Below are 13,942 nucleotides of genomic sequence, written 5' to 3'. Positions count from 1 at the left end.
TTTCATATCATTATCTTGTCTATGTTTTAAGAAAGGGAAGAAGTTGTTTAGGAACAGGAAGAAATAGTTGTTCAGCTTGTTATGTATTAAGACTACTTCTAGCTCCAAGCCTTATCTAGACTCTCAGAGTCACCCAGTTCTCAGGACATGCTGACCTCGGCTGTCTCTGTATTCTGGGCCTTAGGTTATATGAAAATCAGTTTAAATTCACTTGTACCAAGAAGACTTGACTAGTTTTCCCATCATGCCATTATTTGCTTCACACAATACCACACTAGGGCTTTTCTCTTTGGAGTGGAGGAGGATGAGAGGCGACTTAATAGAGGTTTATAAGATGATGAGGAGGATAGATAGAGTGGACGTTCAGAGACTATTTCCTCGGGTGGATGTAGCTGTTACAAGGGGGCATAACTATAAGATTCAGGGTGGGAGATATAGGAGGGATATCTGAGGTAGGTTCTTTACTCAGAGAGTGGTTAGTGTGTGGAATGGACTGCCTACTGTGATAGTGGAGTGGGACACTTTAGGAACTTTCAAGCGGTTATTGGATAGGCACATGGAGCACACCAGAATGACAGGGAGTGGGATAGCTTGATCTTGGTTTCGGACAATGCTCGGCACAACATCGAGGGCCGAAGGGCCTGTTCTGTGCTGTACTGTTCTATGTTCTATTTGTGATGGAATTCTTTCCACTTTCCTGAATGAGTGCAACTTCAACAACACTCCTCAAAGCTTGACCCATCGAGGACAAAGCAGCCTGCATGATTGGCATCCTTCCATCACAGAAACACACTAGCAGCAGTGTGTACCATCTACAAGATACACTACAGGATTTTTTCAAAACCTCACCACTGTGAACATCTCAGCTGAGACTTGGGCTTCGCTGCAGCGTTGCTTAGGAATTTAAACATCAGGATCACCCTGATTCTTAATATGAAATGAAAATCGCTTATTGTCACAAGTAGGCTTCAAGTCAAGTTACTGTGAAAAGCCCCTAGTCGCCACATTCCGGCGCCAGTTCTGGGAGGCTGGTACGGGATTTGAACCCGCCTGCTGGCATGCATTGGTCTACTTTAAAAGCCAGCTATTTAGTCCTGTGCTAAACCAGCAATAATAGCCTTTATTGCTCCCACAGATTCTATACAGTTACTGGTCCCACAGACAATTGCAAGCTCCTGACATGATTTCTCTCAGCCTGTTCCAAGCTAACTGATGCCAAATTAACTGCAAAGTGACTTCTGCCACAAGACTGGGAGGGTCACTGTAGATTTCTTCCTCTAACTGCAAATTGGGCAAATCTTTCAGCTACTTTTTCCCTCACAAAATCCAAACTGAGCTGGAGTGCCATTCACATTCTGGAAGTTAGTATTTTGTCGGCCCAAGGTGCAGGCCTGACTAACAGTCAACCTCCTGTCGGTGTGCTTGGCAATTGAGGGGGTGCAGTCTATACCAAAACAAAACTGCAACTGCCTCTGTAAGAGTCCTTCCTGTCTATTTCCCATTTATTTTATTGTTTTTGTCTATGGATCTATAATTGGGATATGCCTTTAAGTAGAGAGAAGAAAGTAGAAGACTTAAAACAGCCTGCTTGCCAGCCATATTACTATGTTTTCAAGCTTTGTGATTGTGAGAAGGAAAAGCCAAACTCTTTGGCACCAAGTTGATGGGAGGAACCGATTTTGGAGGGAATCTGTTTGATTGGTTAATCCGCAACCGATGGGTTGGCCAGAGACAGTGTTCTGCCTGACAACAGTCAGTGATTGCTTCCTGCTGGTGATGTATCTGCGAGAACATTCCAAAAGTGATCAGACCTCAGAAGTGAAGGAAGCTGTTTCATCACTCTGCTGTCTTCTGCCTGCTGTCTGTAGGTGGAAACTGAAGATCTTAATGTATCAAAACAAGCAGCTTGTTGCTGTTCAGGGGACTGAAGTAAAATAACTAATCGATGGTTTTGAGGTGGAGATGCCGGCGTTGGACTGGGTGAGCACAGTAAGAAGTCTTACAACACCAGGTTAAAGTCCAACAGGTTTGTTTCAAACATGAGCTTTCGGAGCGCAGCTCCGTCTTCAGCTGCGCTCCGAAAGCTCGTATTTGAAACTAACCTGTTGGACTTTAACCTGGTGTTGTAAGACTTCTTACGATGGTTTTGAGAGCAGTGAGTGTCCAGCATATCCTAGCTGTGAACCTGAAATGAACCTGCTGAGTTGGCAGGTTAATAACCTTACCTGAGAAGATCGTATCAAGCCTGGAAGAAAGGACATACCAAACTGGAAGCCTGAACTTCGGAAGGACGTTGACTGGAAGTCATCCCTGTGAATCAAAGATCCCTATCCTTATATGAATATTTTCTTTCCTTTTCCACTCCCCTTTCCCCTCTACACATACACACAGAGACAAATTATCTAAAAAGTGGGGAGGGGTGGTTTGGGAAATGGATAGTTGATAGCCAGCTACATTCTCGGTGTGTTTAATTACAAATACTGTTCATAATAAATTACTTGTTTTTTAAGGTTACCAACCTATTGACTGTAGTTTATTGGACTCAACCAAGGACCTTGGGTATTTAAATAACTCTAATTTCATTGGTGTTGTGACTCCAGGTCAAGTGGAACTGCAATTGACCGCGCACTAACCCAGGGTGTCATAACAGCTCTTGGCTCTTCCTGAACTGCTTGCTTCCACCAGCAAGTGCACACACTATTTGAACAAAAGAGCCTTCTTCCTCCACAATCCATCTCCATGACAGTGTGGCATGCTTTGGGATGGTTTCAAACATCAATGTAAACTGATTATTTTGCCTTCAACACAACTCTTTGATTTTGTATACCCATATGAATAATTTATATTTTTATTGGAGTCTTAACTATTTTTCCACACCTTCTGACTCCAATATAAGCTTGCAGATGGATCAGTCATTATTCAATTTTTTCCCCCAGTATCAGCACTGATCTTGTAAGATAAACACACGTTAATTAAACTTGGCCTTTTTTAATTCATCTTTACATTAGGTTGTTTTCTTTATCAAGCTTTTCCATTTATCTTAAATTTAAAACATTAATTCCTATAACTAAAGGTTACTTTCTAAAACATAGAAAATGTGATCTATATATTTGAACGAGGAAGAGTTAATGATCAAAAGCAAATTCTCTTTAGCCTTAATGATCAGTTTATTTGTGTATTATCCAACCAAAGTTGGTGTTTTCAATGCAAGTTGATTAAAAATCTGTTATCTATGCTCCTGGAGCACCTTTGTCAGGTTGGCAGTGATATTTGAAAAATACTACACCGAATAATCCACTGTTTAGATTTGATCTGCCATTATGTCTGGATTTGACTGTTGTATGCCGTCATGCCAAATTTGTGGTGGAAACTAATGTTATGGCCACTGCAAGGGCATAACATCACCTAATTCCCTCCCAAATTGGTGTTACTTTGGTATGCATGGAATTAATATCTCCCCCAAGTTAAAGCAAATTACTGTGGATGCTGGAATCTGAAACGAAAGAAAAATGCTGGAAAATCTCAGCAGGTCTGGCCGCATCTGTCGGGAGAGAAAAGAGCTGACGTTTCGAGTCCGATGACTCTTTGTCAAAGCTTTGACAAAGAGTCATCGGACTTGAAACGTCAGCTCTTTTCTCTCCCGACAGATGCGGCCAGACCTGCTAAGATTTTCCAGCATTTTTCTTTCGTTTCAGATTCCAGCATCCACAGTAATTTGCTTTAACTCGGGGGAAATATTAATTCTTCGAATAATATCCTCTTTCCACAAGGTCAACTGAACTGTTACTCTGGCTTTGTGGTGGTATCGGTTTTGGGATATTCTAGTTTGTTTCTGTTTACTGAAGTTCAAGTCAAAATGGACTGATGCAATGCTGCAGTTCCTGGTGTTTTATAGGGTGTGTGACCAGGAGACCATGTGCAACACTGTTGGATTACTTTGCAGGGGTGTTGAGATGCATTTTATGACTAATATTTTCTCCAAATGCAGTCTATAGGTATTTAGTTAGATGCTCGGAAGTCTAATTGTTCAGTTTGTTACAAATAATTTCCATGCCATAACTTCTGGAGCAAACATTAAGCAAAAATTTTACTCTATTAAATCCCCACGCCCACACACATATATACACACACAACCCAACAAATCTCCTTACCTAAAACTGCTCAATTTCCAATTATGGAGTTTTGCATCTGCTTCTCTTTAGCTGTTCTCAATGGAATGTTGAACTGCATGTGTCAATTGTGTAATCGTATTCTAAAAGCTTTCTGCTAGAACAATAGTATTCTTCATGTATTTCCCTTCATTTTCTTATCTGGTTGACTACAATTAGGAAACGATAGAAGGTATAAATTTGCTAAAACACAACATTTTAAAAGAAAGCTTATTGGGCTGGCAGAATGGGCATCTGCATATTCAGAATACTAGCTGAGCTGCTTTGTTTAGTTTTGTATGTGATGTTGGTTCTATAAGTCAACATTTTGCAAACATTTTGTATTCATTTTGTTTTTATTTCCTTTTTGCATCTCTAAAGAGTAAAATGTTTGCTGCTTTTTTAAACATATGATTTGCACAAATTTCTCGATCATGCTTCCTCGGGATTTCTTTTTGCTTTAAAGGGGGTTCATGATGGTCATCATTTTTGGTTCTGTTGTAGGCTTTAGCTTTGGCAGTGAAACCATTTCTACCGTATACACTGAAGCAGATCTAGGAGCATCACGGCAAACAGATGCGGAACAAGAATTGATGAATTTAACTGATGAATTTAATTCCGAAACTAGCAGCCTCAATCTGCAGACCATTTCTGCTAACACAGTTACAATCGCAGGTGTGTTGTACTTACTGAGGAAAGGTAAAAGTCAGCTATTGACATTTAACACCATCCTATTGCTTCTCTTGTCTTGAGAGCATCTGTTTATAATTTTGGCATTTCTCTGTGGTAAACACTGCAGTATCTTTCTTCTATGAATAACCAGACTTTTATTCAGTGCATGAGAAGGGGGCATCATTGACAAGGCCAGTATGTAATGTCCATCCCTAATTGCCTTCGCACAGGTAATGATGAAATGAAATGAAATGAAAATCGCTTATTGCCACGAGTAGGCTTCAATGAAGTTACTGTGAAAAGCCCCTAGTCGCCACATTCCGGCGCCTGTTCGGGGAGGCTGGTACCTTATTGAACCACTGCAGTCCATGTCATGTTGGTACTGTAGGGTAATAATCTTTATTAGTGTCACAAGTAGGCTTACATTAACACTGCAATGAAGTTACTGTGAAAATCCTGTAGTCGCCACACTACTGCATATGTACACACTACTATGTACTGTTCAGGTACATAGAGGGAGAATTCAGCATGTCCAATCACCTAACAAGCACACCTTTCGGGACTTGTGACAATGAAGGGACTGTAACGTGTCGACAGTTGTCCAACCACTATACCAATTCAAGAAAAATGGAGGAATGTTATCCCTGTGATGGGAATTGTTTCAAAGAAAAACAGACATTGCAAGTTAAAGAGTAGACATGCTACACAATAGAACACTGTACATTAGATATTCCCAGTCAACTGTGTGCCCAATCCAGTTCGCTTCCAATATCATATCACCATTTAAGATGACATTATTGCAGCACATTGTTGCGGTCTTCTTTTGATTAATTTTTGGAAATAGGTTACATGCTTTGACATCTGCAGTGGGCTCGAGAAACGTCTGAAATAGGAGAAAGAAAATAATTTTATTTAGTTACGAAAATGTACAATAGAAAACTATTCTGGCGAACAAAAGTTGGAAACGGCTTTATTTTATCTTAGAAATTTAACTGAATTTTGGAGACTGCATAAATACAGTAGTATTGGTCACTTTGGGAAATGCGTTGGGTTGGTGGTGTAACCAAGAATGGCAAGAGAAACCTTGGACAAAAATATTAAATTGCCTGCTTGCTGTGAAGTTTTGGAAAAGGCTGTTAAATCAACTTTTGTGCTCTTGAGTGAATAGTCCTTATGGGGAGATTGCCAACAAATGTGCATTTCCTATTAATTCTTAACTGGTCCTCACTCGACAGATGCTGTCAGACCTTCTGAATGTTTTTAGAATTTTCTGCAATATCTGCAATATTTTGATTTTTCTTAACTCGATTACACAGTGATGTTTTTTGATTGTGGCGAAATCTGTCCTCCAGATTGTGATACCTTCCTGTATAAAAATAGAAATATCAACTTATCAATATAATTCCTCTGCCTTACTGCTCTCAATACGTTATATTATCACTGTGTCTTACTTGAAGCTGGAGTTGTAGAAAGAGAGACAGCAAACACAAGACCTTTTTGATGAAAATTGCATTGGAGCCAGTATTTATCAAAAATGCAAACTGTCCAACATGGACTGGCATTCTATTTCCATCGAACATGAACATCATTTATTCAATGTTATTCGTTAGAGTAGATTATTAATGTCTTGTTTTCTTGTGATAAATGCAATGTTGTAAACTGAATTACTTGAGAATAAAGTAGAACGAAGTGGGCATCATGGTATCACAGTGGTTAGCGCTGTTGCTTCACAGCTCCAGGGTCTCGGGTTTGATTCCTGGCTTGGGTCACTGTCTGTGCGGAGTCTGCACGTTCACCCAGTGTCTGCGTGGGTTTCCTCCGGGTGCTCTGGTTTCCTCCCACAGTCCGAAAGATGTGCAGATTAGGTGGATTGGCCATGCTAAATTGCCCTTGGTGTCCCAAAACGATTAGGTGGGGTTACGGGGCTGGGCGGAGGTGTGTGCTTAAGTCGGGTGCTCTTTCCAAGGGCCGGTGCAGACTCGATGAGCCGAATGGCCTCCTTCTGCACTGTACGTTCTATGGGAGATTCGCACCACTGTCAATAAATATTTTTGAAATCGAATGCAGATGAGAATTGAAATAGAACCTGTCCTGTCAGTGTTTTAACTATTGTTCTAGGTTATATGCACACACCATAGTCCAGCACAGTTTTTCTGAATGTAGTTGTAACATTTTTGGTATGTTTGTGGTACATTTTTTCTACTTTATTATTATAAAATGATAAGTCACCTTTGCTTTGTTTTCAATTTCAGCTTTTGTCTTTTATTGTAATCTCCTCAGTACAGATTTTTAATATTCTTTAGGCTCTGAAAGTGCTTCTCCAACCCATTCAAACACATGCTCAAGATCTCAGACACCTTCTCCATCCACGCTGAATGCTGATCATGCAGAACAAAAAGATTTACCACTGGATGAAAAACTGCACCATTCAGTCTTGCAGACTCCTGATGACTTGGGTATTACTTGCATGGTTAATTCATTTAAAGTTAAATATGCAGTTTGTTCCCAATTTTCAATCCTGATCCCACCGAGGAAGCTGCTAATCTGACACACATTAAGCAACATGTATATGTCTGCCTTTTGTGAAATTGTTTGACTGGTAAGAGATTCAGGATTCTCTGTAAAGGAGCTGTAGCGTGATTGTTTTTATTTTAGCAATTCATAGTATTTGCGGCATTAGCTTCTATGCAGTGATATTTTCAAGGTATTTAAATGTTAACTTTGTGTTGTGTTTTGAGGTTGAATTTAAACTTTGTAAATATCTTTTACCTATTTTATATCTTGAAATGTTGTATTGAGCAGAAAATAGCGAGTTTCCAAATGAAGATTGCAGTGTGATGGCAGGAGGGAGCCTTAAAGGATGGCAGGAAGATGTTGCGACAGTTATGTGGAGACGAATGCTTGGCATTTTGGGAGATGTCAACTGCATTAAAGATCCTGAAATTCATGCACAAGTCTTTGACTATTTATGCGAACTGTGGCAGAACATGGCCAAGGTAAGTGGTTAATTTAATTTTGCTTACAAAGTTTAGCAGAGCTATTTTGAAATCAACTTTTCACATACATGACTTTTGACATTGTATCTACGCTGAATAAATACATAGAAAGCAGGTAGTGTGAAGCAGTTATTTATAGTTTGTAAGTTATGGTAGCAACCCAAGATTAATTGGTAATGTATTTTAATTTCACAGAAGCGTGTTGAATTGTTTGTCTAGATTCATTGATGGGATGCAAGTGTCATTGGCAAGGCCAACATGTATTGCCAACTTGTAATTGCTCAAGGAGGTGATTGTGATTTGCAATCATGATTCATTGCCGTCTGCGTGGTGAAGGTGCCTCCACCCAACCCTCCGAGTGCTGTTAAGTAGTGGGTTTCAGGATTTTATCCCATTGACAATATGAAAGAAAGGCCATATGTTTCCAAGTGGGGTGCTCTCTTGCACCTGCTGCCCTTCTGTTTCCAGGTAGTAGAAGTCATGGATTTGGGAGGAGTATTGACGAAGCCGTGAGTTGCTGTAGTGCATCTTAGATGGTACACACTGCAGCCCTATTACATTGGTAGTGGAGGGATTGAATAGTCAAAATGATGGATGGGCTGCCAATCCAGCAAACTGCTATGTCTTGGATTGTGTCTAACTTGAGCTCCTTGAGTGCTGTTCCAGCTGCCCTCATCCAGGCAAGTGAAGAGTGTTTCATCGCATTCCAGACTGTTGCCTTATAAATGGTGGAAAGGCTTTGGAGAGTCTAGAGATGAGTTGCTCACCGAAGAATACCCAACTTGTAGTTTTGTGGCTAATTCAGTTATGTTTCTGATCACTGGTGACCCCAAGATAGGAATGGTGGAGAATTAACAATGGAAATGTCATTGAATGCCAAGGGGAGATGATAGACTTTTGTGGAACATGACCAGCACCAGTGTGGCCTAAACATTATTTGCCACTTATCAACTGATGCATGAAATATTGTCCAGATATTGCTACAGGCAATCATGGACTGCTTCATTATCCAAAAGTTGCAAATACCAAGCAGTTGCAAATACGACTGAACACACTATGTAAACATAAGCAATCATCCCTACTTCTGACCTTGTGTTGGAGAAAAGATCATTGAAGCAGCTGACGATGGTTGCACCTCAGACACTATCCTGAAGAATTCCTGCTGGTCAGATGATTAGCCTCTCACTACCTTCCTTTATGCTAGGTGTGACTCGAGCCAGTGGGGTTTTCCCTCTTTTTCACTGACTTCAACTTTACTTGGGTTTTTTGATGTCTCAGGCTGTCAATTGTTGCCTTAATGACAAAGGCCTCACCTCTTGAATTAAGCGCTCCTGTCCATATTTAAACCAAGGCTATCATAAGATCTGGAGCCAAGTGGTCCAGGCAGAATGAAAACTGAATGTTGTTGAACAGGTTAGTAGGTACCACTTAGTACTGTTAACCTTCCATTGAGTAGCTGATGATTGAGAATAAACTGATAAGGCTGTAAATGACTGGATTGGATTTGTTCTGTTTTTATGGACTGGACATAATTGGGCAATTTTTCACATTATTGTAACTATACTGGAACAACTTGGCTAAAAACATGGGTAGCCCTGGAGCGCTACAAGTCTTCAGCTCTACCGCTATGATGTTAGCAGAGCCCATATCTTTTTCTGTAGCCAATGCCTTTGGCCATTTCTTTTTTTCATGTAGAATGAATTAAATTGGCTGAGGACTGGCACCTGCAATGCTGGGACTTTGGAAAGAGGCCAAGATGCGTCATCCACTTAACACTAGTTTCAAACACTTCAGCCTTGACGTTTGCACGCAAGTGCTGGGTTCTGCTATCATTTGAGCGTGCAATGTTCCCAGAGCTCCCTCCTCCTCATGGTTGTGAAATTATCCACCACTATTCATGACTGGACATAGCAGGATTGCAGAACTTTGATCTTATTGGTTGGTTGTTGGATTTCTTAGCACTGTCTGTATTATGCGTTTTTCTTTGCTCAGTATACATGTGGTGCTGTGTTGTAGCTTTACCAAGTTGGTATCTCATTTTTAGGTCTTCACACATCTTTGAAGCAGGGTTGGTTCTTTGACTTGATGGCAATATTAAAACGAGGAATATGACAGGTCATGAGGTTGCAGATTGTCATACAATCCAATTCTGCTAATGATGCACAGTAACTCAAAAACTTAGCACCATGGTTGTGCCTCACAGCATGACGGCGGGTGTCCCTAGTTTGAAAATGGGCTTTTCTCTCCAAAGGACTATGGCAATCACCCTTTCCAATACCATAATGGACAGCTACATTTGTGTCAAGCAGATTCATGAGGATTTGGTCAAGTAGGGTTTTCCTTTGGGGCATAGTCTGGAAGCTGTGTCTTTGAGGATTTTGCCGATTAGTTCAGTAATAGTGATATTAAGCCACTTTAGGTAATAGACATTTGAAATCTTCCATCCTGAGTACATTCTGTGTCCTGCACTTCTTGCTGCATCTTCCAAGTGGTTCTACATGAAAGAGTACTAATTCATCACCTGAAGTTGGTAATCAGTTTAAGGTTTTGTTGCTTATCTTTAGCCTTAGAAATGAGACTTCATGTGATCTGAAGTCAGTGGTGAGGACTACAGGCCTCTCCCTCCTGACTGTAATCACTGTTACCACCCCTGGTCAGATACGACATACCCACCAAATGGAGGATAATAAAATCAGAAAATGCTGGAAGTACTCAGAAGGTCACACGCATCCACATAGAGAGAAGCAATATTCACATTGATTATTGAAACATCATCGATCAAGAATGTTCGCTAACTTTCTCCAGAGATGCTGCCTGACCTGCTGAGTACTTTCAGCATTTCTGTCGAAGAAATTCTCTCAAACAAGAGTTTAGACTTAAACACGGGTAATTTTTATTTATGCGGTTTTACTTGCAAGGCGACACAGCTTTTAACAACACAGAGAGAAAGTTTTCCTTCAGCTCAGTCTGCCCAAAGTTTGGAGGTGGTGGTCTTTATACAGAAAAAAGGCAAGCTGTCGTGTTCACTGACACAAGAAACACAATGCATTGGCTTAATCTAATTTCCGATGTAACATTGATACTGAAAAAGTTTCTTATCCTACAAAGATATATAGAGGTGTCATAGTTTTACATTTGTCTTCCTGGTGGGTGTGGTGGCCCTCTTGGGTTGGCCTAGTGCCTGTACACTCAGCAGTTGCTGGATGACGCCTTTTGGTGGAAATGGTTGACCCTGGATCAAGGAGGTGGGGTGGGAGGCCCCTAATTTGGCTGGTCACCTGAAATGTATGGGAGTTGAAAAGCCAATGAAAGGTTTGAGGGTATTTGCTCACCTGAAATGTTTTGAGTGCTGATGTAGTGTTTCTGCAGGAGAATCATTTGCAGGGAAGGAATCAGACGAGGTTGTAGAAGGGGTGGGTAAGTCATATATTTCATTCGGGTTTCAATGATAAAGCCCGGGGTGCAATAATTCTGATTAATAAAAAGGGTTAATTTTTGGCCTCTAAAATCTTAGCGGATCCTAATCGTAAATATGTGATTGTTATTGGGTTGCTTAAGTTGGAAAAAAAAAATATATATATATATATAGCCAGGTATCGATAGTGTGGTGAAGTTTTTTCCCGTTTTATTTAAGAACTGTTTAACTGTCAATTGTGAAGCTGCTGCTTTGATGTAATTAATTCTGTGTTTAAATTTATGTTTGTTTTCACATAAAAGATACCTATAGGTCAGAGTCATCACTCCTTGGGTGAAGTATCCTTTCCTCGCAAGTTTTACAAATTGCAAATTGTTTGCGATTTTCCGTCCGGTATCGTCACAGAAATTGGATCTGGTCGGGTATCATAACATGCGATTCAATTGGCCTACTTTGTCCTGGATAATGTTAAGCTTCTAGGGCATTGTTGGAACTGGACTCATGCAGGCAAGTAGAGTGTGTTCCATTACACTCCTGACTTGTGCCTTGTAGATGATGAACAGAGTTCCCAGCCTCTGAGTTCCTCTTGTAGCCACAGTATTTATATGACTAGTTCAGTTCAGTTTCTGCTCAATGGCAACCCGCAGCATGTTGATAGTGGGAGATTCAACGATGGTAATGCTATTGAATGTCAAGATGAGATGGTTACATTCTCCTTTGGTGAAGATGTTCATTGCCTGGCACTTGTGTGGTTGAATATTACTTGCCACCTATTAGACCAAGTCTGATCTTGTCCAGGTCTTGCTGCGCATTGACACAGACTGTTTAATTATTTTAGGAGTAATAAATGGTCTTATATAGAACAGTACAGCACAGAACAGGCCCTTCAGCCCTCAATGTTGTGCCGAGCCATGATCACCCTACTCAAACCCACGTATCCACCCTATACCCGTAACCCAACAACCCCCCCCTTAACCTTACTTTTATTAGGACACTACGGGCAATTTAGCATGGCCAATCCACCTAACCCGCACATCTTTGGACTGTGGGAGGAAACCGGAGCACCCGGAGGAAACCCACGCACACAGGGGGGGGACGTGCAGACTCCACACAGACAGTGACCCAGCCGGGAATCGAACCTGGGACCCTGGAGCTGTGAAGCATTTATGCTAACCACCATGCTACCCTGCTGCCACAATACATATATTGTGTAATCATCAGCAAACATTTCCACTTTTGATCTTATGGAGGAAAGGGCATCCATGAAACTGCTGAATGTGGTTGGGCCTTGGACACAACTGCGAGGAACCCCTGCAGTGTTAAGCCAGGGTTGCGATTATAAATTTCCAATAACTACAACCATTTTCCTTTGTATTCGGTTCTGATGACGATCAGTGGAAAGTTTTCCCCCGATCCCATTGAACTCAATTTTGCTGGGACTCCTTGATGCTACACTCGGTCAAATGCTGCCTTCATGAAATTGGCTGTTGCTCTCAGCTCATTTCTTGCGTTTGTGTCTTTTGTCCATTTTGGACCAAAGCTGCAATGAAGTCCAGAGCTGAGTGACCCTGGCAGAACCTAAACTGAGCATCAATAAGCAAGTTAATATCACTTGATAGTGCTGTCGATGACACTTTCCATTCTTCCATCACTTCGACGATCGCAAGTGAACTGACGTGGTAACAGACAGGTTTGAATCCGCCCTGCTTTTGTGGATGGGATATACCTGAGCAGATGCCAGTCTTGTAGGTGAACTACAATAGCTTTCCAAATGCACAAATGGTTCCGGAGCACAATCTTCATTACTATTGCCAGAATGGTATCAGAGCAAGAACTTTGCAGTTTCTAATGCCTTCACTTCATGTGCTATCACGAAGTGGCTGAATTAAATTGGCTGATGACTGGCATCTCTGATGTTGGGGGTCTTCAGGAAGAGGCAAAGATGGTTCTTCCACCGGGCTGAAAATGGTTACAAAATGCTTCAGCCTTGTTTTTCACAGTGATGTGCTTTGGCTGGTTATCCTCAACCATGGGGATATTTGTGGGGCTGCCACCTCCTGCTGTTTAATTGTCTGTCACCATTCACGACTGGATGTTGCAGGAACTGAAGAGCTTAGTTCTGATCGGTTGGTTGGGAGATCACGTAGCTCTGTTTATCGGATGTTGCAGTAGGTGGAAATCAGCAGGAGGTTTCCTTGCCCAAAAGTATGAAATGTCAGGCTGTTGCATGATGAGGTCTCCCAAGTTTGGCTGAAGTTCCCCAGATGATCGTGAAAGAGGATTTTGCAGGGCTGACTAAGCTAGGAATATTTTTATTACATCAGGTGTGGAGATGAATGGTAGTTGGTCTGTTGCGCTTTACAGCTTTTCATAGTGGTTTGATACAACTTCGTTGAGTGCTCTGACCACTTTAGAGTCCGGATATACACAGATCAGACTGGGTAAGAAGGGGGGATTTTCTCGCTTGAAGGATAATAGTGCACCAGATAGGGTTTAACAATAATAAGTAATTACATGGTCGCCAGTCTTGAGACCAGATTTTTTATTCCCGATTTATTCAGTTAATTGAATTTAGTGTCTCCAGCTTCCATGGTGGGATATGAACTACTGTCTCCTGCTCAGTAGTTCAGGAATCAGTGTTGCTCATCTAGTAACATTACCACTATGCTGCCAGATTGTTGAGAATTTATTAGAATCAAAAGCTAGTTAAA

General features: G+C 41.1%; 1 protein-coding gene across 1 annotated transcript in view; it reads left to right on the top strand.

The window, feature by feature from the left end:
- The window catches only part of ralgapa1 (Ral GTPase activating protein catalytic subunit alpha 1), a 338,673-nt gene that overhangs the window by 122,839 nt on the left and 201,892 nt on the right, over nt 1-13,942 (top strand). The window contains 3 exon segments of the mRNA XM_038790243.1: nt 4,653-4,823; nt 7,124-7,276; nt 7,623-7,816. Of these exon segments, the coding sequence (XP_038646171.1) occupies nt 4,653-4,823; nt 7,124-7,276; nt 7,623-7,816 (518 nt within the window).

Source organism: Scyliorhinus canicula, chromosome 2, assembly GCF_902713615.1.
Source record: "Scyliorhinus canicula chromosome 2, sScyCan1.1, whole genome shotgun sequence".
NCBI classification, from domain to species: Eukaryota; Metazoa; Chordata; class Chondrichthyes; order Carcharhiniformes; family Scyliorhinidae; genus Scyliorhinus; species Scyliorhinus canicula.
This window is presented reverse-complemented; position numbering and strand designations above follow the sequence as displayed.